Source organism: Mirounga angustirostris, unplaced genomic scaffold (assembly GCF_029215605.1).
Source record: "Mirounga angustirostris isolate CCGP_5_RB_7025 unplaced genomic scaffold, mMirAng1.0.hap1 SCAF_15, whole genome shotgun sequence".
Taxonomy (NCBI): Eukaryota; Metazoa; Chordata; class Mammalia; order Carnivora; family Phocidae; genus Mirounga; species Mirounga angustirostris.
In genome coordinates, this window is record NW_026991723.1 from 19,271,313 (window position 1) to 19,295,890 (window position 24,578).

Genomic DNA, 24,578 nt, shown 5'->3' on the forward strand with positions numbered 1-24,578 from the left:
GAGATCAAGAGTTGGATGCTCTATTGACTGAGCCAGCCAGGCACCCCACTGGTAAACTAATTTTTAATTGGATATTGGGCATTATATATTTTGAGTGCTGGATTGATTGTATTTCTTTCAGGAGTGTTGGACTTTGCTCTAGCAGTCTGTTAGGTTATTTGCGAATCAACTTAATCCTTTCAAGGTTTATTTTTTAACATTTGCTGTGGTGGTTTTAGAGGGGCCCTTATTTTAGGCTTAATTTCACACTATTTCTAAGGTATGTTGAATGAGAATGCTCCTTTTGGGATGGTTGGAGCTCATGTAGTTCCCTACTCTTTGTGAGCTCTGGGAATGGTTAAGCTTAAAGTTCTCCAGTTATTTCTTGCCTGGCATCAAGCACTTCCACTCTATGCATGCATGCTTTTGTATTGAGCAAAGGTCCCATGTCTCCAGGGATGCAGATTTCTGGAGCTCTGTCTTTGTGCCACTCCCTTCACTCTGGTAGTGTGGACTACGAATCCCAGCTACCTCAGCCCTTCTGAACTCTAACCTTTGTGCTCTACTTAGAATTCCCTTTCCTTCACTGTAGTTTATAAAGGATTTCCAGGAGGAAAGCCAAGATGATAACAGGGCTCGTCTTACTTGTTTTCTTTCTGTCAGGGATCACGATTCTACACTGTCAGCTACTATCAGACAACTTTACAGTTTTCCAGTTATTTACACGGAGAAGGTAAATCTGGTCCCATTCACTCCATAGCCAGACTCACCTTTATTCTTTTGACATATTTTCATCCTGGATAGAATTCTAGGTTGGTAGTTTGTTTGTTTTTTTCCCCCCAGCACTTCAAAGATACCATTCCACTGCCTTATGCATTTAATGGTTTCTCTTAAAGAGTCAGCTGTAAATTTAATTACTGATTTTTTTTTTTAAAGGTAATTGTTTTTCTTTTTGCCACTAGCTGCTTTCACTGGTTTTCATTTGTTTTTCGGCATTTTACTATATGTCTAGGCATATACTTCTTTCTGCTTCTATTTCTTGGGGATCATTGAACATCTTCAATTTACAGCTTGATGCATTTCATCAGTTTGGATAAGTGCTCTATGTTTTGTCTTTAAAAATTGCTTCTTTACCATTCTCTATCTGTTTCTATGGGATTCTAAATATATACTAAATATACTCTACCTTCTCAGTGAAATTTGTATATCTCTTACCCTATCTATTGTCCATTCTTTTTTTCTTACCCCACTTTGTCCTCGTGATCCATTTTCAGGTTCACTATTTTTCTCTTCAGCTATTTGTAATCTGCAAATAAACCCCATCCTGAGCTCTTAATTTAGGTTATATATTTTTTCTCTTCTTGAATGTTCATCAGTCCATTTTCATAGTCACCAAATGTCTTCCAAAATTCACCATCTCTTTGTCTTATCTCATTTTTTTTTTAAATTTTACTTATTTATTTGACAGAGAGAGACACAGTGAGAGAAGGAACACAAGCAGGGGGAGTGGGAGAGGGAGAAGCAGGCTTCCCACAGAGCAGGGAGCCCCATGCGGGGCTCGACCCCAGCATCCTGGGATCATGACCTGAGCCGAAGGCAGATGCTTAACGACTGAGCCACCCAGGCACCCCTGTCCCATCTCATTTTAATGCATATTCATTTTGAAGCTGAACTTCAGGCCTATACATTTCTAACCCATCATTATTCTGAAGCTGTAGTTCTTTCTCTTCCCATTCCAAGGTGAGGTGGTTTACCTGCTGGACCACACTGTTCAGTAGTGTGGTCTACACTCTAATACCTGTCCTTCTAACTGTGAAAGGCTAACAAAAATGTCACACTGCTTCTCAGCTTCTTTCCTTTCTGGAACTGATAAATGCTGCTAGAGGAAGAGTGGACCTAAACACTGGACTCATTCTCCTGGGCTTTTGTCTTCATCTGAAACCTGGTCCAGTCATTATTCACTATCTTGTTAGCTTGTCTCTGCCTTTAGGAAATTCTTTTTAATATTTTATCCAACTTTTCTATATGACCCTTTGAGGATAATTGATCTGAATTACCTAGTTTGCTCTAACAAGAAATTTATAGTGGAACTAATCTGCCCTGTTTGGTCCTTCTCCCCAGCTTCCTTGGGCTTTTGAGTGCTGACGTGGACAAATCAGTTGGCTTCATGTATGCAATCAGTAGACATATTGGTTTAGGATAGAGTAAGTATGGAGTGTTTGCAAGTGTATTTAGTTCAGGAATACGAAACCAAAGCTAGATAAGAAGGAAAGTGAAGAGCACAGAAAGCTGGTGAATTGGGAGAAATAAAGTGATGAACAGTCTGAAGAAAATCTTTTAGATTTCAGGAGTTGAGTAGAAATCATTGAATAAAGTGTTAGGAAGGAAGTTGCACCCAGATGTGTGAGTTAGTGCTTTGGAGGTGGAGAAGTTAAAATGCAAACGATGATCATGGAAGTGGGTGGCTAGAGGGGAATAGAGGAATTGATCACTGAAGATGAAGATGGAAAGATCCAAAGTCTAGGCTGCCAAATGGGTTTTCCATATAGCTGCTGGAGCCATTCAGGGTAAATGTCAGGGGAAGTTAATAGATGGCAGCCACCAGGAGGGAAGTGGGCATATTTATCTTCCACATCATGGATCAGAGTTTTGCAAAGCCTTTATGAATTTCTTTATTCCCTTAAATGGTCTAATTCTACCATCTGATGTGGTTCATGTTCCCCTGCCAGATGACTTATGCATATTTAGTCCACGTTTTAAAAATTAATACATACACTCATGGTGCAAGACCCTGAGTGACTCAACTCCCATTTCTGATATTCTCCTTAGTTGGCCTCTTTATAGGGTTTGTCATAGGATGCAGATCTGACCAATGCAATGTGAGCAGAAATTTGCTAAGAGTAAGTGGAAAAGCTCTTGCTTTCTTGACACAGGTAACCTCATCTTTTTCTTCAGTCTTCCCTTGTGTGTGGGAATGATGGTTGGAACTGCAACAGCCATCTTGTGACCATGAAGAAATGCCTTAAGATCTTAGAGAAATCAGCCCTTTTGTAGTTAATTCATCAAAAAGGAAGCAGCACTTACTCTAGACTTCTTGATATGTGAAGGGGGTTGGGGGTGGGGAGTGGAAATCTATCTGCTTTAGTCACTTTAGCAGACTATAATCTCAAAAAAAAAAAAAATCTTAAAATACATAGTAAACAGCAAAAGCAAACTCAAATATATAAGGTCATGTGAATGAGTTGTCACCTTCTGATGGTCAAAATTGTGCCCCTCAGTCCACACCACACTGTTGAACTCCCTGACTTCCCCCAAATCAAGCAAGAGTACAAACAGATTTCAGGTCAACAATGCCCAGAATTAAAACCATAGGAACTGATCACTTTCTCCTTAGTCTATTCCATGGATGGTAGCCGGTATTGGGAGGATTATGTGTAATAGAATCTGTGGTGCTCACAATCAAATTAATTCCTAACACTAGTATTTAACACCAGCAGATTCACAAGTGTTTATTGTGAAAAATCCCATTTAAAGTAATAAATTTAACTCTAAAGGGATGTCAAAAGGGAATTAATCTTCTCATTCTTCAGTGATTTTGTGGGTACCCCCAGACCAGGCAATCCTGTAGGTGTTTGAGTTTATCTTGAAAAGGCTGCTGTGTAATTATAAAATTGGAGAGTAAGAAGCTAGGGAAGGGGTCTCAAACTCTCATCTGAATAACTGAGATGGGGACATATTTTTAAAATGTATAAACAATGGAGAAAAATGAGAAATTACACATATTTCTGATTGCTAAAGGAAATGTGAGAAATCAATCTTGTTAGATTTTCCTGAATCAGTCATATTTAGAACCACTAAATTTGTCTTTTGGTGCCTAATTCCATCACACAGTCAATTTACTTTAACCCTAAGTTTTTTCCTTCTGAGTTTACTTAAATTTCAGCCCAAATTCCAGACACATTGGCATGTAGTGTTATAATAGATGTATTGGAATAATTTTTCTCTTAAACGTTTTAAGCCATCGCTGAATTTTGTTGTTTATTTCTTTCTGGAAATACTTTGTCACTCTTTGCAGAATTATGCCCAGGAAAAGTGTTTAAATAAAAGAGATTTGGTCCTAAGAAATAATTTGGAATCCTCACCGTGCCTTCTAAAAAGATAACAGCATTTGAGTTTGAATACAGTTTTATTTAGCTATGGATCATCACAAAAGATACAGGCATGTAACCCCTACTCAAAAACTCAGTCCTTCACAAAGTAATAGCACAGCTAACTTTAGTAAGTACATTCCAACCTATTAGAACAAATATTCAGACATTAGTACTAACAAAATTGTGGCGTAAGTTTTTGCACTGGCAGAGAGCCTCTCGTTCTAAAGTCCTGTGTCATCAAGATTTGAAATAGAGCTTCCTTAATTTTTTCCAAGTATATACTTTGACCAACTGTCAAATCAGAGAAACTTACTTTTTTCAAAGAAGGAAGATAACTCGTTCAGAACATGGCCTAGATAATGTTCCCTTACTTTTGTGCTACTTTTCAATGAAATGTCACCATACGCGCCAATTCTCTGATGGAATATTCTTTCCTCTCTGCCCGAGATGATGTCCGCACCATCCACTGGTGGGGGGGGCGGAGCAAGACTAGAGTGCGTTTGTGTCTCTAAGGAGGCAGCCGACCTCACACTTCTGGAATCCATTAGGGCTGGTGTGGGGGCTCATCTTGGAGTCAGTGGCCAGAGCTGGGCAGGTGGAGGAAAGGAGTAAAGACCTCCTCTAAACAGAATGACCGTAAGACGGAAATGTCTGCCTCACTTTTCTTCAACAATGGAAATGGATTATCTTTGAAGATGCTGTGGTGGTAGTTTCCAGGCATTTGTGGAATTTTTTTCATGACGATATTATTGCTGTATCTAGTCTCCCACTGGTGGGGCCTGTGTAGCAACTTCATTTCATGCTAGGGTTCCAGGTGCTAACCTGGGCCCTCGGTTGTCAGCTGCAGTTGCATTGAAGGCCAAGTGTTGAAGCCTGGGTCGTGATGGGTTTGGACAAGTCCCTGTGGCTGCTTCCCTGGACGTGAAGGGCATCCCCTGATGGTCTTAATGCCTTACCTGGGATTTCCCTCACGGCGGACCCTTGTAAAGGATTTGGTGCAAGTTCTTTGCGAGGTGACCCCAGAAAGCATGGTGAGAATTTGGAAGTAACCCCAGGGAAGGAGAAAAGCCAGTCAAGGGTGTGTTAATGAGCAGGTTGCATCAATAGGAAGTGGGGCCTGCTGGGGCCCCTTTGGAAAAGTGTGTAGAAGGAGCCTACAGGTTGACCGGTGAGGGCTGCAAGCTGCAGTATGTGTCCCTCGCTGCTCGGGCGTCACTCCTGAGGCACTGACTTTTCGTTTCCGGCTTGTGGCAGGGGAAAGCTGGAAGGATACAGGCAGCTCCGGACCTGAAAGAGCAGTGTCTGCCATAACCCCGCTGTGGAGCAGGGGGCGTGGGAGGGTGGCCACCCTCCGTCCGCGGGAGGATCGGGACACGAAGGCAGGCTTCCAGCCCGTGGTTGGGAGTCTGTGGGTCTCTACAGGCATTTGGGTGGCACAGGCGTGGGGTTGTGGGAAGTCCTCATGCATCGTGGGGAGTAAGCAATCTGCACAAAGAAGACTTAGCTCTGGAGTGGAAGTAACACCAGGGCTGGTGCACCTAAATTGTGTAGCCCTGGCTTTTGTCATTTAGGTAAGTTCGCATCCAACTGCCACAACTTTTTAGAGGCCCTCCTTCCTGTCGCAGCTGAAAATACAGCCCCTCATTGCTCAGACATGGGAGCCCCAGCCTAGGTTCATCCGCCCTTTTAAAGAAATATTTATAATTTGCCATAATTAGGTGTTCTTGCCTGGATGGAGCAGAGCTCTTTTAAGATAGCACCTGGAAAGACCGGCAAGAAAAAAAAATTTTTTAAGAAACTGTTAGCTGTGGATTTTAGGATCTTCTCTGTTTTGATCATGTCAATGTGAAGAATGCTTTCCTGTGAGTTAAAGTGCGGCTCATACCCAAGTCTGACTGTATATTCATGTCCGTGCATGTGTACACAACTTCAAGGTCAAACCATGGTTAGCTTCTACATGTATATCCATATGCTCAGAGATTAGCTTTTAAAAGACGGAGGATTAATCTAGTTACCCAACTAACATGAACTCTTGGACAAGCTTTTTGTTCAGCACTGACTGAACCTTTCTCGCATGCACACACACACTCATACCTACAACCCATTAGGTGAATCTGATGTCCAAATTCCTTTTGAGTTTAAAATACTTCATATTCCTGGCCAAGCTGCCATGTCCACGGCCATCGTGGGCATGGCGCCGTTCGGTAATTAGCTCCAGGTCACAAGGGAAGGGAATTCATATGCTGTGGGTGCAATAAGCCGGCTGGGCTTGTCCTGCCATTTTCCCAGGTTTACAGAAAGGTGGTGTCCTAAGGGGACTGAGGGTGTGTGCAGGGACAGCTCGAGAGAGACCATTGCTAGGACCTCTTCCCACCTGGGTTCAGTGACATCACAAATCAGCAGCTTAAATTTGGGGGTGGTGGGAGTACTTACTGACGCCATGGAAATGAGCACACACTACAGATCAGTACCACAGATCCTGCCCCGCTTGCCCCCGTTGTTAACCATTTACCAGGATCCTACTGGGGTGGGCCCTTGACTGTTCCACAAGCAGCAGCAGGCCCCTTCTGTGGATGCTGCCCTGATCCCAGGAATGCAACCATTGTTGCTACAGTCCTTGTCGAGGGCCTTGCACCTCAGGTGTGACCCAGCTGGTGCCTTGATGGGACGGTGTACGGCAGGCAGTATGGGATCCCCAGCCTGCACGGCATCCTAGGTGAGGCAGACCCCAGAGCAGACACACACGTCTTGTCGGCAATGTGAGCAGCTTGGCAGCTGGGTTTACAGGGTGGAACTTCCACTTGGAGACGGGTAGTGTTTGCCAAGCCTCATTTGTCCGTATGTCTTGTATCAGCCCTCTTACTTCCAAAGATACGTTAAATAGCCACCACACACGTGTATTAGGCAAACTGGGAACAGTGATAGTTCCAGGGGCCCTTTACATAGCCCATCTCAATGGGACAGGCTCCTAGTCCACTAAGCTGTGAGAGAGACTCCTCCAGGGCTGGAGGGCCAAAACTGGGTTGTGGAAGGTGAGCACCGAGGGATTCCCGCCATCAGCTCTTGGTTACCAGGGGTTGATTTAATTACCCTCTGGGTAAGTTGCCTTATTTTACCCATCAGTTTATGGCACAGGAAAATACCCTGGCCTTTGTCTTCTTGAAGAAAACAGGAAGAGAGAAAATCAACAGAGATCAGATTGCAAGTCCTGAGGCATAAGAATTCAGAGAAAACCGTCTTTGCAGAACTCCCTGTGCATCTGAGATGCTAAAGAGACCTGCATTTTATAACCAAGGCCTTGTCTTAAAGGGACTTAGGGTGCTCCTTCAAAATGGATGGGGGTTGAGTTCCTTATCCTAGCTGGATCCACATTTTAATTAGCTATGGCAATGAAACAAAGGAATAATAGTAAGGCCTAGATAATTTAACAACGAGAAACCTACCCCTAACCACGGCCTTCCACTCTCCAACTGTGATCCACATTTCAATAAGGGCTTAAATATGGAGTAACTCATGAGCATGGTAAGAGCTTAAAATTAGACAACAAAAGAAAGCAAGACACTAGCTAATTTACCATCAGAAATTGCTCTTGCTCATTATCAAATGAACCACTGCTGGTCTGTAGCATTACTTTGCACCCCCCACCTTTCTGCTATAGTTTAATTGGTTTCTCAAGATGCAGCAGTCAGGCTGTCACAACCTAAAAGTAAAATGGCAGCGGCAGTGGGGGTGGAAGGGGGGTGGGGGGGGCGGCGGGGATGGTAGAGGCAGGGAAGATGAGGAGCAAGACAGAAGTTTTTGGATCAACTACTTTTATTGCTTCCAGAAGGCTAGGACCGAAAACATCTGACTAATCAGGCTGGGTCTGTGAGTCAAAAGGTCAAGTTAAAATATTTGGCTCAAATAATGTTGAGCGAGTTCATTTTTCCTATGGGCTATGGGTCTTCAAGATGATGATGCAGATGGACACAGATCCCAGAGGCCACAGAGTGAGGGGTGCTGGGGGCTGGCTGACACCCCATTTCCTCGGGGGGGGGGGGTTGTGGAGACTGATCACTCCAGGCCCTGTACTAAATGACAGTCCCCTGTCACACCATCCTTTAATAGTAAGATCCAGAGAAGGGACACCATCTACTGGAAATGGTCTCTAAAGCGTGCAAGAATAGGACAGCCTTACCTAAAGGCTTTTAAGTGAAAACGACACTTTCTAAAGTACTTGGAAGGAACAGTATGCTGAACAAGACAACAAAATTCCATAAGCAAGGGCCTGGCGGCCAGTTAGAAAGACCTGGTTAGTAAATAGTGGGAGCAGATTTTGCTTTTGTTACTGTTCTAAGTCCCTGCCTACGTAAGCACCGATTTGCTAGGAAAACCCTTTGCCATCATCACCCTAACTTTACAAAGTTGCTAGAGGGAAAAAAAAGCTAGTTTTTAGCTGATCTCAAAAGCTTTGGCGTTTGTTTCCCAAAGTCACGCCCCAAAGGACATCTACAGCTCCTTTTCCGTGTGGAAAGGACATTTCCCGGTGGCTGCTGAAATGGGAAAGCTCTGAGCTAAGCTCTTGCCTCTTTCAGCCAGTCGTTCCTAATTAGAAGATTGCCACAGGTTGAAGATAGGCAGCTCTCTTCTAAGTCTTTAGTGAGCAGCTATTAAAATTTGTATTTACAGTTGCTTGCCCCCTAAATTAGGTCACGTTTAAAAAAACTGCAAAAAAAAAAATGCCACCAGTATAAATATTTCCACTGAAAACTAAAACCTGGTTATATACAGAAGGGAAAAGATTTTTTTTTTTTTCATGTTTGCTTGGAAACTCCTAAACCTGTCTACTTGGACAATGCATGTGCAGTATAAAGTATTTTAGGAAAGGAAAAATTTATTCCGATACTCCCTAGAATAAAAAACTTTCTAGAAGAGGCTGAGGCAACTTCGAGAAGCAAAACTCAAGAATGAAGAATACTGTAGTACAAAATTATGGCCAAAAATACTGTATTTTTAACCAGCAAGATCATTGGGGCATTATTATACAACATTAGGTGTTTTTTGCAAAACTAGTTCCCAACCCCAAACAATAGACAATACATGCATTTGAATGACATTTTAAGAACAGTAAATATGATTCTCTTAAATACTGCAAGTTAAAAATGTTTTCTGACAAAACTCCCTAAATACATAGGTCTAGTAAGGGTTTTCAACATGATGACAGGTGAGGAACCCAGCAAGAAGTTGTATTTAAGAGTTCTTTGAGGAAAAGAAATCTACCAAAAACACGTGTTTCAGTCCAAGTAACCTGAACGTTATATGGCAGTTTGCCATCTCTCTTCCTAAACTCGAAAATATTCTAGGAAGAATATTTTCCTCCCTGGTGTTTTTTCGATCTATCTACCAAAGCTTATACGAAAGTCAGAACTGCTTTATCCAAGTAAGATCCAATTTGGCCCAAATCCAATGTTTTCATAACATGTAAATGTCATTTACTATTGGGTTGGAATCATACAGGGGAATGGAAGATACATGATCAATAGGGAGGTAAGAAAGAAATTAATATCTGAGCACCTACTATGTGCTAGGTGTGTATGCATACTTTGAACAGATGATTCTAGAGGCAAGAGTATTATTGATGTGATGAGCACTGGGTGTTAACACGCAACTGATAAATCACCGAACACTACAGCTGAAACTAATGATGTACTATACGTTGGCTAACTGAATTTAAATAATAAAAAAAATATATCCCATGAAACATTTGGGATGTACATATATATATATGTCATTGGAAATTGGGAAGACAGCAATGAATGGGTGGTTACTCTGTGAGGAAAAACAAATGACAAGTTTAGACTCTGTACTAGGTTCCTACTAAACAGCAGGTGTCTGGTTCCGAAAATCTCTAACTAGTCCTACACAACTACGCCATTTCTTTTCCTAATTTGGTGGAACCAAAATGAAATCCCAAACACATAGTTACCAGGACAGACCTGTTAATGCTACATATGCTGGAAATATGTGGACAGAGATAAACATACACGATTACAAGTTTTACTTTTTGTGTGTGTTTCTAACCAAAGACAGAGCTTTGGAAGAAAAATAGTAATGTATACCAAGCACACCTTGGTTTGTATCAACTGAGATGCTGTCAATTACCAATTAAGTGGTTTTAAACCCTTATTTAATTTTAAGAAGAGCAGCAATATACATTACAATACTTGGGTACACTTTATTTTGATATGGGTTAACATTCTTCCATATTTCATTTCATTCGTGGTTTTTTTTTTTTTTTTGAGAAACTGAAAACAAAGGGAAATTGAAGGTAATTTTGAAGGTTATTTCCAACCAGTATCTGAGTCTTGCAGTATCTCGTTATACAGCCCTTTCTTCCCATTATTATTATTATTTTTTTTTGCAAATAAGTCATTTGACCCAAATCCAGCATAAATAGCTTGTTACCAATTCCTAACTTAAGACAACTAAAATTTACAATCATGTGGCAGTATAAATTTTAAAATTACAGTTCATACACCTTGACAGTCAAGATAGTCTAAAGTACAAAAAGTAAATTGTCCTTTAGCTGAATTACCTTTTTTTTTTAATAGTAGGCTTGCTAGTTAATCCACACACACACACACACACACATACAAAATACAAGTTTCAGGTGTTCTTCGAATACCTTTTGTAGGTGTCATATGCTAGTAAACAACATATGCAGGTTCCTAAGATTTTTTTCCCAGTCTATTTATGACATTCAACAGAGCTCTTTATATGAAAATGTTTTCTTTTAAAAACAAAACAAAAACAAAAACCCCAAAACTTCGAAGGGATTTGACTTTTGAATAGGTATGTTATTTCCCTTTGTTTCAGATGTGAGGCACAAACTTCTGAATTTAAGCTCTGTAAGGCATAGTACAGACCTCCAATTTACAAATGAGGCATTCTCTGTGGGCTTGGAACGGCCATGTCACGCAAAAGAGGGAAAATTATCTGTAAACTGGTCCACTGCACTGTGTGAAGTGAGTCATGAAATGGCTGCTTGCCTTGGTACGCTGAAGAAAGGTTTTCGTTTGTGTTTTTCTTTTTGGATAAGACATGCCCAAGTCACCAAAAACTCGCCCTGGGCTCCATTACTTGGAGCATCAACGGCCGGAATCCAGTGGCACACTCTTCTAACGCTTGCAATCACAATATAATAGAAAGCATGAGTAAACTCTGTTTTTATACAAAACCGAAAAGAACCCCTTCCCGCCCCTAGCCCCTTCAATAAAACCCCAAACAAAGAAACAGAAGAGAAAATCGTTTAGCTTCGATTGACTAGTGTGGATACAATTGGGTTTCCATGCGTCACTGCAGCTAGGGTGATCAATTTCTTCCTTTCTCAACAGAAAGGGATCTTGTCATGCACCCTACGGCAAACAGTGAAGCCACAAACTTCAATGCTGCATAGCAATTCCATCCCAATTTCATAAAGACAAAGAGAACAATCTTTCCCTGTTTGCTCAACTTCTTCGAGCTTTGAGATCATGTTTAATCAACTACATCTACTATAGCTCTATTAAATAGAATATCTTGAGTCCCTAAAACTGTAACACTTATGATCTTGTGATGAGGTTTTTCTCTATACACACTGTAGGCCTTCAAATGTTATTGTTGACTTTTTTCTTCTCTTTTTTCTTTTTTTTGGTTTTTTTTTTTTTACTTTTTCTTTTTTTTCTTTTTTTTTCTTTTTCTTTTTTTTTTTTTCCTGCACCAAATTTAAGATTGCCCTTTCAGGCAAGCAGTGGTCTCTAGCTGTTAAAACATTTCCTTAGTGGATCACAATAGCTTCTAAAACTGCCTTTCTAATAAAGGCCATCAGAGAGGTAATACTAAACGGTGCATTTGCCAAATAAGAATATGAATTGTATAAAAGCTCATATTCCAATCCTAGGTCAAATGGCAAAAGTTCTACAAAGTTGGTTTCCATGTTGGTATAAAAGCTCCAACTGATTTTATGTATTTTGCTATGAAATTACCTTTGGGTCTTATCAGTATACCTCTACTCAGGAATGTGCAAATGATTTTATACAGCACGATGCTAGTACCGCTCTGTACGATAGTAAGATTTTTTTTTTCTTTTCTAAATGGAAAAAAAAACTATCCCTAGTCAGAAATAAACTGACAAATTTACATTCTCCTCTCTTAAAAAAGTAAATAAAATAACATTATTCAAAATGTGAATTAGCTATAAGACATACAAATACATAGATACATATCAATACAGCACATTCAATCTGCCAAAACAGTAATGATGACAAAGCCGGATGCTGCAGTATGAACAGAGACGTACGTACAATGGTTAGAGCATTCCGAATTGCACTATTACCTACAGGCGGTCTGGTTCTTCAATTGCAGGTGCTTTCTGAGCAAAGTGAAAAAGTAACCTCTGCTGTTTGTGGCTGGGAAAGTAGAGAAGGAGAACATTCCATCACTACTTAGGAACTCTTGGACTCCTCTAGTAACCCATTCATTTTCTCTCTTCCCTTTTGTTCCCAAAGGGTGATTGAGAGGGAAATTTAGACTTGGGCCAATTAGTAGGATACTTAAAGTAAGACCAGTGGTGTGGCCTAATTCCTACTCCCCAGCAGGTTTAAAACAATCTTGTTTTATTTTCTTAAATCGTATTTCAACTCAAGCTCATCAATACATGTGCTGGGTTTTTTTTTTGTTGTTGTTGTTTTTGCATTTGTTGAAAAATTGCATTAAAGAACTCCAAATATCTCTCCTAGTAGGTTCAGTTACATAAATACATGTTCTACAGAACACTGACAGGTTACTCTTAAGTCTCCAAGTCTTCCTTAGGTTCAACTTAACCAGTGACCAGTTTAAAAAGATCCCAAAGGTGGTAAACCAGTAGGAACTTCAGATTTTGAAAATTAGAGGTGTCAGAATACTCAACCAATGTTCTTGGCAGACCTACTTGACCTTAGAGCCAGTTTTACTCTTTCTGTTCTTTAAGTGAAGAGATAGAAACAGATTTCATGTTCTATCACAAAGACACTTTGTTACATTGCCAATTTGGACACTCGACATGGAATGGACACTAAACAATGTGATCTCAGGGCAAAAAAAAGAATGGACCATGCCAATCAAATTTACAGTTACCGACTGTTTGGTGTTTCAGGGTCGTTCTCAGCCAATTACTTTAGGATTCACAGTCTTACTCTCTTCCAATTTAAGATACTGGCTTTTATCTTTTACAAAAAGCCAGCTTTGGCCACACACACACACACACACATCCATAATAAATTATGGCCCAAACACTAAGGGGAAAAAAGGAAAAACCTGAACCAAGAGGGGGAGAAACTAAAAACAACCTAAGAAGAAGGTTCTGGGTAGCAGCCACTGGGGTAATGTAGTGTCTGTTGGCATATATATATATTTTTGGCATCTGCAATTTGAAGAGAGGGTGAAAGAAAAAAAGGGTGGAAGGACCATGGCACATGGCATTTAAACAACTGTGTGTCTCTGTTCTTGCCTTACTGACTTGTGCATCTCTCTCAGCGACCAAGCTATGGCTGAAGGTAGAAATCCAAAAGAAATGACACTTAACTGTAAGATGGGCATCTGTCATCCTAGCCCAAAGTGAGGCAAGACAATATATTTATATAAAACAACTCTATATGTGTATCCAGAGGAATACAGTGAAAACCACAGTATTAATACTTAGAATCGTTCAGCAAAATGACAAATGTTGAAATTAAGCTGATGTTGATGGCTTAAATCAAATGATGCTGTCCTGGCTGTATCATTTGGGAGAAAAACTGGACCAAGAATGGAATGAGACTAAAGGCCATTGTAACCAAAAATCAGGAGGGGGGCGGGTATGGGTTAGGAAAAGGGCAATCAGCTTTGTTTTGCTCAATAGAAAAGAAAAAGAGAGAAAGAAACAACTCTTATCTTGGTGAGTGCATGACTGAGGATTGAAAATACATTGAGTCACAAGGTTTTGCCTTAAAAAAAAAAAAGAGAGGAAATGTGCTGGGACTGTACTTCAGCATCCTGTTTTTCCTCTGAATAGTTTAAATAAAATCATAATATTTACTACATACTCTGTGGACACGTTCACACAGAGTCCGGGATGGCAATAAATTAGTATTATGCAAATTGTTTTCCCCAGAAATACAGTCCCTCTTGTACAGCTTCAATAGCCCACCAGGGAAGGGAATGGCGGTGTCGAGGAGGCACAATTAGACCAGATTGTACTCCTTCAGGTTCAACTGGAGGATGGTGTCCTTGACGGCAGCAAAGACAAAGCGGATATTCTCGGTGTCTGTGGCGCATGTGAAGTGGGAGTAGATAATTTTGTCACTGTCTGGGTTCAGGTCCACGAACATCTTCAGGATGAATTCTCGAGCTGCCTGGGCATCTCTCTGGGGTCCTGTTGGCCAAGGGAGGAGAGGGACGATTTGTCAGCTGACGTGTTAATACCTTCGCTCAAAAGGCGCTTACTGATCACTAAAGATGGCCAGGGAGAGGACATCCGCACGGCAGATCTGATCTGTTCTCACCACCCTCCCCAACACTACTGTGTGTAACTGCTCCTTTTTGCCATGTTCTCTGACCATCCCTCCGTCCAACTTCTAGACTGCCGGGGTTGTGGAGCACGCCACGTTTATGCAGTCTCCAATGCACGATGTGTGGTGATGAGAAAGACTGGTTTAGATTTTCTAAGATTTATTCAGGGTCTCTTCCATGCCAAACACTGTCCTAGCTGCCTTAAAATAGGACTATGATATATTTACCAGGATATATTAAAAACTTAGTTGATAATTTTGCAATTAGGTCTTAAATAAGACACCAAAATTACAGGCAACGAAAGAAAAAAACAGATAAATTGGACCTCACCAAGATAAAAAACTTTTGTACATCAAGACAGTGAAGAGACCAGTTACAGAATGGGTGAAGATACTGGCCAATCACGTATCTGATAAGAGGTTTATATTCAGAAACTACAACTCCGCAACAAAAAGGCAATCGGATTAAAAAAAAAGGACAAGGGACCTGAATAGACAGGTCTCCGAAGATCTAGAGCTGGCCAATAATCACATGCAGAGAGGCTCAACATCCTTCAACACTGGGGAAATGCAAATCCAAACCACAAGGAGATGCCACGTCACATCTACCAGAACGGCTATCCTCAGTGTGGGCAAGGATGTGGAAAAATGGGAAGCCCCATGCATTGTTGGTGGGAATGTACAATGGTGTAGCCGCTGCGGGAAAGAGTTGGGTAGTTCCCCCGCAAAAGCTCAACACAGTATTACCATGTGACCCGCAGTTGTATTCCTAGGTATATATCCAAAGGAATTGAAAGGGACTCTAATAGTTACTTGGACAATGAATTTCACTGCTGTCGTATTCACAATAGCCAAAAGGCAGAAATGACCCAAGTGCCATCAACAGAGGAACAGGGGAAGGGATAAACAAGAGGTAGGAGACATACAAAGGAATAGGATTCAGCCATAGAAAAGTTGCCATAACATGCATGAACCCTGAAAACGTGATGCTAAGTAAAAGAAGCCAGACAAGAGAACAAATATTATGACTGCACTTATATGAGGTACCTAGGGCAGGCAAATTAACGAAGTAGATTAGAGGTTATTTAGAGGTGGGGGCGGGGGGAAATGAGGAGCTACTACTTAATAGTTACAGAATTTCTGTTTGGGGTGATGAAAAAGTTTCACGAATAGCGACGGCTGCACAGCATTGTGAATGTAATTAATGTCCCTGAACTGCATGCTTTAAAATGGTTAAAGTGACTAATTTTGTTACATATTTTACCATAATTTAAAAATGGATCAAAAAGCACTGAAATGTGTGCTTTAAATGGGTGAATTACATGGTTACGTGAGTCACAGTTCAATAGAGCTGTTTTAAGAACCTATTTAATAGATCCTGATAAATGTATTAATGTAATCCTGAAGCTAATGTTACTTAAGAACATCAAAACACCACACCTATCAAGTACTGAGCATCTATATATATTTTAGCCTTTGAGACCCCATCAGCTATGTATATTTCCATCTTTTCTGGTGAGTTCCATCCTAAGAAAGATGGTGGTCATGCTATATAACCTTCTCCACTTCCTTCTGACAAGACTCTCCCAGGATCCAGAGCTTCCATTTTTTCTATCAGCATACTTGTTATCTATTGGTTGGGATAAAACAATTTTTGAAAACTCAGCTGAGGGCCTATGACTTCTAACAAAACGCACCATGAATTTTAGATGGCCAACTTGAAGACTCTTCAAACCAGCCTTACTGCAAACTGGGGATTACCCCCATAAGCTTACATCTAACCCTGCCAGAAGGAGGGAAGAAAGAGCCATGAAGACAACTGGATTATTCCTACTTGCACAGTTAACAAAGATAATGTTTGAATTTTTTACTTCTGTGACCAGAACTGAAACTTTTGTCAGCCAATAAGAAGGCCGGCATCATAATGAAAGCACCATACAAGGACCATGATTATAGTGTGGCATCTTTCTCAATGTACTATTCATTTATTAATTCCACAGCAGTAACAGAATATTTAAAACCAGGACTAATAGATTGTTGGGGTTGGAGCAGCTTCTCATTCCAGAAAGAAACCCCATCTTTCTGGTTTGTGAAGGAAGTTCCCTTTGATTTTTATGCTTACCCGACTTGAGGAAAAAAGGGCCCTTTTTACTTAAACCCTAAAGAATATCAAAACTAGACCCGACCGAGTTCAGCGAAGAGCACTTGCAGTGTGTTAGATTTTTAAGCATAAATTATACGATTTGAATAAACACAAACTACAAAGAAATCATTATAGCCAACCTAGCAGGCACAGAATCCCACAGCCTCTAGGAACAATTCTGCAATTCACGTCCATGTGGAAATGGTAATTTCTCTTCCTGAAGAGAACTACAGAAATGGCATTCATTATAATTACGACCTTGGAAATGCAGAAATGTGGAAGTGTGAAATTCATAATAATATAAACATGTTTGTTATAAAAACATCACTGCAGAGTTGGCCTAGAATTTTTTAGTTGTAGCTCATCTTACAAGGGCTTTGTATGAAATGACAGCTGTGTTTGCTTTGTGAATAAGTGTCTTTTTTTTCTTTCTCGGTGGCTAAGTTGCCTCTGTGAGTTATGTGCATGTTGGGGGAGATTAATAGTAAAAAAAAAAAAAATGTTCACAGTTTCAGACCTTTGCCGTGCACGCACGCACGATGGAAGGAAAATGCTCACAGCGATGGGGAATCTGGGAAATTCCTGGATGAAGGAGAGCGGGAAAGAGATTAGGAAGATGTGGCAAAGAGGAAAAAAAAGTCTTGTGCTGTAGAAAGATCAGACCCAGGTGTGCTATGTGTGGGGCGTCATTTCCTATTTGTCGGTTCTCACGGAACTCTGAGAAAAATGAAGAGTCTGTTCTAGGGGCGTGAGGCAAACGTGTGTTTAGTTGTCAGCCCGATGCTTCGTGCCCCTCTTCTTCAGGAAGATCTTGTGGTTAAAGACGAGTGCGTTGCTATTGGAAACCAAGTTGGCCACACAAAGTTCCTTCTATAGTTTCCTCAGGAACAGTGAGGGACACAGTCTCTGACATCTGTAACTTAGTGGCAGGCGAATGGCCAATAAAAAGGCGTAAAAATGAAAACACTGTTTAGGCGAGGGAAGGATTTGTTTTTGAAGGAACAGCAAAGCACAAAGGAGAATGTCCTTGGATAGGGGACAGGAGCATACCTGCTACCAAACGAGAGAGGGTACTGTTTCTAACCCGATAACATCCCCAAATGTTTGTTTCAATCCACCAAACTTTAGAATCCTAGATGTGTTTGAGAAGGGAAACTGAGTTCACTAAAGACACAACCCTTCCCATTCTGTGAGCCCGCACTGTACCAGATGCATGTGGGATGAAAAGATGAGAAAAAACTCCCTCCTTGAGGTGTTTGTATCTTCACAGAAAACTATGAAGCCAAATTGAGTATTCATTTTTTGAAGTAATCACCTTTCTGAGGGAGCTTTTAGAAGTACAGAAACCTCGTTGAACTGATATCGTTACAGATCTTATGTTGATAATTTAAAAAGCAGTCTGTTATACACACCTCTTGTTGCATACCTACATCTTTAGAACAGGTACTTTGGGTTTGGGCTCTTTTCTGTGCCAGGTCCCATGCTAAGGGACTTAAATAGGATTCTATTCAATTCTTTTCTACTTAAGAAGAAACTGAATAGTTGAATAGACTTGTCTAAGCCAACAATGCCAGTAAGTGGCAGAGCTGGAACTTGGTGACATTCAAAGCTGTCCTCTTAACTACTATTCATCTGAATCGGAGTTTGGCACACAAAGAGTAGGGTTGGTTCTGGGGCAATATGGTGACATCGGAAGACCCTAAACTCACCTCCTCCAGGACACACCCTATCTACACCTACTGTTAGAGCAAATCCTCTTGAAGAACTAAGGGCTGACTGAACAGCTTCTGTACAACAGAGGGAGAGGCCCCACAAAGAATGGCAAGAGAGATGAAGACACGGGAATGAGGGGAACCCCACCCTTAATACTACCAGAGACAGGAGTACTGAGGGACTGTGAGCAGATCTGTCTATGGGCACAGGAAAAATGCTGAGGGTTACAAGGGCAACTAGAATGTAGAGGGACTCTCTCCTGGTTGGAGGGGCTGGTGAATGCCGCAGTTGATGTACCCCTTCACCTTGATGGGAGTAGAAGGTGGGCACCCTAGCTGGCCTGCTGCCTCAGGGAGCCCTGGGCCCCTAGGCCCACACCATCACCCGCCCTCCCACCAAGGTGGCCCCAGCACCATGCACAGGGACCGCCCCCCCCCCCCCCCCCCGCTGGCCCCTATCAATGCTCACTACAGCTTTAGCCATTACACCAAGAGGCCATGGGTGCAAAGCCCACTGGAACACTTTAGGCTCCCACCACTTTGGCTATAGCAGCCCTGCCAGGGCACCCCTTGGATGCCCTGAGACCTGTACCCTGTCTCACACCCAGCTACCCTGCCATAGTGCCCCCGTGCTGACTACCCTGGGACACCTGGCTTGTACCTACTTGAACTTCAACTATCCTCCCAGAGCATCCTCTGAATGCAGAGCCCTCGGACCAGCCCCTGTGCTTAGAACCCCAGGACCCCAAGACCTACTTCATCTTCAGTTGTCCTGCCTGGGATATGCTGGCTTGTGTCTACTCCAGATTTAACTGTCCTGCCAACGCACCCTCTGCATGGAAAGCCCTGGGCTCCCACTGCTTGCACTCGCTTCAGATCTCACTATTCTGCCAAGGTGCTGCCTGTAAGAGCCCCAGGACTGCCCCAGTCCATGCCCACTTCAGCTCCAGCCATCCCAGCAGGGCAGCCCCAGCATGGAGTGCTCTGGGATTCCCCAGCCCATGCCAGCCACAGCTCTGGCCAGAGTCACCAGGCACACATGGTCTAGACAGGGCACAACCATACATGAGACTATTTCATTAAGTTTAGAAGGAGCTGTTCTGCCTGCTTCATAGAAACAAACACAAATGAGGAGACAGAGGAATATGCTCCAAACAAAAGAACAAGATATATCTCAGGAAAAACTAAGAGATAAGCAATATGCCTGATAGAGTTTAGCAGTCATAAAGATGCTCACTGGCTTGGAGAGAAGAGTGGGGAAACTCAGAACTTCAATAAAGGGATAGAAAATCTATTTTAAAAAAAATCAGAATTGAAGAATATAATAACTGAGAAACACACTAGAGGGAATCAACAGTAAATAAATGCATGTAGAAAAGCAAATTAATGATAAGGAAGACAGGGCTGATGGAAAGCACACAAGCTGAACAGTAAAAAAAAAAAAAAATTTTTTTTAATGAGGCTAGTTAAGGGATCTCTTGGACAACATCAAGCAAACATCCGCATTACAAGGCACCAGAAAGAAGAGAAAGAGGCAGAAAACTTAGTCGAAGAAGTAAGAGCTAAAAACTTCTCCTACCTGAGAAAGAAACCAGACCTTTAGGTTCAGAAAGCACACAGAGTCCCAAACAACATGAACCCAAGGAGGCCCACAGAGACAATAATTAAATGTCAAAGGTTAAAGAGAATTTTAAAAGCAAGAGGGAAGCAAAAAATTATGTAAAAGGTAAATCCCTTAAGTCTATCAGCTGATTTTTCAGCAGAAATATGGCAGGCCAAAGTGCTAAGAGGGAAAAAACCTGCCATCAGGAATACTCTACTTGATGAGGTTATCATTCAGAACTGAAGAAGAGATACTGAGTTTCCCAGACAAAGGATAAAGGAATTCTTACAAAAAAATGTTAAAGTGACTTCTTTAAGTGGAAAAGGCCATAATTAGAAGAAAATTATGAATAAAAAGATGTAAAACGGGATAACATACATAAACTGTGGAGGAGGGAGTAAAAGTTTTTAGAATGTGTTCAAACATCAGTGACCGTCAACTTGATATAAACTGCCATATACTTAGGATGTTATATTTGAACCTTATGGTAACTGCAATCACAAAACCTATAATATGGATACACAAAAAAGAAAGCCAAGCATAACATTACAGAAAGTCATCAATCACAAGAGAGCAGAGGAAGGAAAAGAGAATGATAAAAACAACCAAAACAAATTTTAACAAAATGGCAGTAAGTACATAGCTATCAACATTTTAAATGTAAATGACCTAAATGTTCTTGAATATCAAAAGACATACGGTGGCAGAATAGAGAAAAAAATCCAACACCCCTCTAAATGCTTCCTACAAGAGACTCCCTTCAGACCTAAAGAAATATACAGACTGCATGTGAAAGGACAGATAAAAATATCCCATACAAATGAAAGTGGAAAAAAAAAAGCTGGGGTACTAATATCAGATGAAATAGACTTTAAACAAAGACTGTAACAAGAGACGAAGAGGGCATTACATAATGATAAAGAGGTCAATCCATCCAGAAGGTAAAAGAATTGTAAATATTTATGCACCCAACACTGGAGCACCTAAATACAGAAAGCAAATATTAATGATATAAAGAGAGAAACTGACAATAATACAATAATACTAAGGGACTTTGAAACCCACTTACATCAATGGATACATGATCCAGGCAGAAAATCAACAAGGAAACCATGTTTTTGAATGATACATTAGACCAGATGTATACAGAAATAAATGTATAGATACAGAAATTCTATCCAAAAACAAAATACACATTCTTTTCAAACGCACATGGGACATTCTCTAGGAGAGATCACATGTTAGGCCACAAAACAAGTCTCAATAAATTTAAGAAGACTGGAATCATATCATGCATCTTTTCTGACCATGATGGTATAAAACTAGAAATCGGTAACAAGAAAAAAAACCGGGGAAAAAAAAAATCACGTGGAGGCCAAACAACATGGTACTAAACAACAAATGGGTCAATAAAAAAATCCAAGAGGAAATTAAAAAATACATGGAGACAAATGAAAATGAAAACATAAAGGGCCAAAATCTTTGATATGCAGCAAAAGCAGGGAAATTTATGATACCTACCTCAAGAAACGAAAATCTCAAACAATCTAACATTACACCTATACGAACTAGAAAAAGAACAAAGAAAGCCCAGATTTAGTAGAAGGACATAATAAAGATCAGATCAGAAATAAATGAAATAGACTAAAAAAAAAAAATAGAAAAAAGTCAATGATACCAAGAGCAGGTTCTTTGAGAAGATAAACAAAATTGATAAACTTTTAGTCAAACTTCATCAAGAAAGAAAAAGAAGTAACAACCAACTACAGAAATACAAAGGATTGTAAGAGACCACTACAAAAAATTATATGCTGACAAATTGGACAACCTGTAAGAAAAGGATAAATTCTTAGAAACATGTAATTTTCTAAAACTGAATCAGGAAGAAATAAAATCTGAACAGATCAATTACTAGTAACAGAATGGAATTGGTAATCAACTCCCAACAAACCAAAAGTCCAGTACCAAATGGCTTCACAGGTGAATTCTACCAAACATTTAAAAAATATCTATTCTGAATCAACCATATTAATCTATTACAAAAACAGGAGAGGAAGGAAAGCTTCCAGATACATTCTACAAGGTCAGCATTACCTTCCTACCCAAACCAAAGTCCCTACAAAAAAACCCCTATAGGCCAACATCTCTGATGAACTTAGATGCAAAAATCAACAAAATATTAGCAAACCATATTCAACAATACATTAAAAGGATCATTCACCATGATCACGTGGGATCCATTCCAGGGATCCAAAGGTGGTTCAATATCCACAAATCAATAAATGTGATACATCCCGTTAACAAAATGAAAGATAAAAACCGTATGACCATCTCAAAAGATGCAGCAAAAGCATTTGACAAAATTCAACATCTGTTCACGATGAAAACCTTCAAAGTAGGCTTAGAGGGAACATACGAAAAACCCACAGCTAACATCATACGCAATGGGGAAAAACTTTTTCCCTAAGATCAGGATATCCTCTCTCACTACCTTTATTCAATATAATACTGCAAGTACTAGTGACAGCAATCAGACAAGAAAAAAGAATAAAAGGCATGCAAATTGGTAAGGAAGTTAAACTGTCATTTTTGTACAATGTATTTCTATACATAGAAAACCCTAGACTCCACCAAAAAATTACTAGAAGTAATAAAGCTGCAGAATACAAAATTAGTACACATAAATTGGCTGTAATTCTATACAATAATAATGAAGTAGCAGAAAGAGAAATGAAGAAAACAATCCCATTTACAATTGCACCAAAAATAATAAAATACCTAGGAATAAACTTAATGAAGATGAAGATCTGTACTCTGAAAACTATGAAACACTGATTAAAGAAATTGAAGATGACACAAACAAATGGAAAGGTTTTCCATGTTCATGGATTGGAAGAATTAGTATCCCTAAAATGTTCACACTACCCAAAGCAATCGACAGGTTCCATAAAATCCCTATCAATGTACCAAGAGCATTTTTCATGGAGAGAGTACAACCAATCCTAAAATTTGTATGGAGCCAGAAAAGACCCCAAATAGCCAGAGGAATATTGAAAAAGAAAAGCAAAGCTGGTGGCATCACAATTCCGGACTTCCAGCTCTATTACAAAGCTGTCATCATCAAGACAGTATGGTACTGGCATAAAAACAGACACACAGATCAATGGAACAGAATTGAGAAACCCACACTCACATGGTCAATTAATCTGTGACAAAGGAGGCAAGAATACACAACTGGGAGAAGACAGTCTCTTCAATCCATGGTGCTGAGAAAACTGGAGAGCGATATGAAAAATAATGAAACTGGACTGCTTTCTTGCACCATATACAAAAATAAACTCAAAATGGATTAAAGACCTAAATTTGAGACCTGAAACCATAAAACTCCATAAAAAAACACAGGCAGTAATCTCTTTGATATTGGTTTTACCAACATATTTCTAGCTATGTCTTCTGTGGCAAGGGAAACCAAAGCAAAAATAACCCTATTAAAACTAGACTAAAATAAAAAGCTTCTGCACAGTGAAGGAAACCTTCAATACAACAACAAAAAAACCCCAACTGAATGGGAGTTGATTTTCACAAATGATCTATTTGATAAGGGTTTAATATCCAAAAATATATAAAGAACTTCTACAACTCAACACTAAAAACACAGATCATCTGAATAAAAATGGACAGAGGACCTGAATAGACATCTTCCCAAAGAAGACATACAGGTGGCCAATAGGTACATAAAAGAGATGTTCAACATCACTAATCATCAGGGAAATGCAAATTAAAACCACATGGAGGTATCACCTGACGCCTGTCAGAGTGGGTAAAAAAACACAGGAAACAACAGGTGTTGCTGAGGATATGGAGAAAAAAGGAACCCTCGTGCACTATTGGCAGGTCTACAGACTGGTGTAGCCACTGTGGAAACAGTCCAGAAATTCCTCAAAAAATTAAAAATAGAATTACCATATGATCCAGTAATTCTACTACCTAGCAAAAATGAAAACATTAATGTGAAAAGATATATGCACCCCTGTGCATATAGTTACAGCATTATTTACAATAGCCAAGATACAGAAGCAACCTAAGTGTCCATCAACAGATGATAAGGAAGATGTGGTAGGTACACACACACAGGAATATTACATAGCCATAAAGAAGAGATCATGCCCCTGAGACAACATGGATGGACCTATCTAGAGAGTATAACGCTAAGTGAAATAAATCAGAGAAGGACAAATACCGTATGATTTCACTTACTTGGAATCTAAAAAACAAAACAAATGAATAAACAGACCCGTAAATGCCAAAAACGGATAGCTGCCAGAGGGGAGGGGTTGGGGAGATGGGCGAAATGAGGGAAGGGGAGTGGGAGATATGGGCTTCCAGCTGTGGAATGAACCCAGTCCAGGGATGATAGGTACAGCACAGGGAATAGAGTCACCAATG

At 40.4% G+C, this 24,578-nt stretch overlaps 1 protein-coding gene across 1 annotated transcript in view; it reads right to left on the reverse strand.

Annotated features, from left to right (window-relative positions):
* Positions 1–9,493: 9,493 nt before the first annotated feature.
* GNAQ (G protein subunit alpha q) overlaps positions 9,494–24,578 on the reverse strand; it is a 311,208-nt gene continuing 296,123 nt past the window's right edge. Inside the window, exon 7 of the mRNA XM_045882287.3 lies at positions 9,494–14,538. Within this exon, the coding sequence (XP_045738243.1) occupies positions 14,348–14,538 (191 nt within the window). The 3' untranslated portion in view covers positions 9,494–14,347. The remainder of the gene's footprint in view (positions 14,539–24,578) is intronic.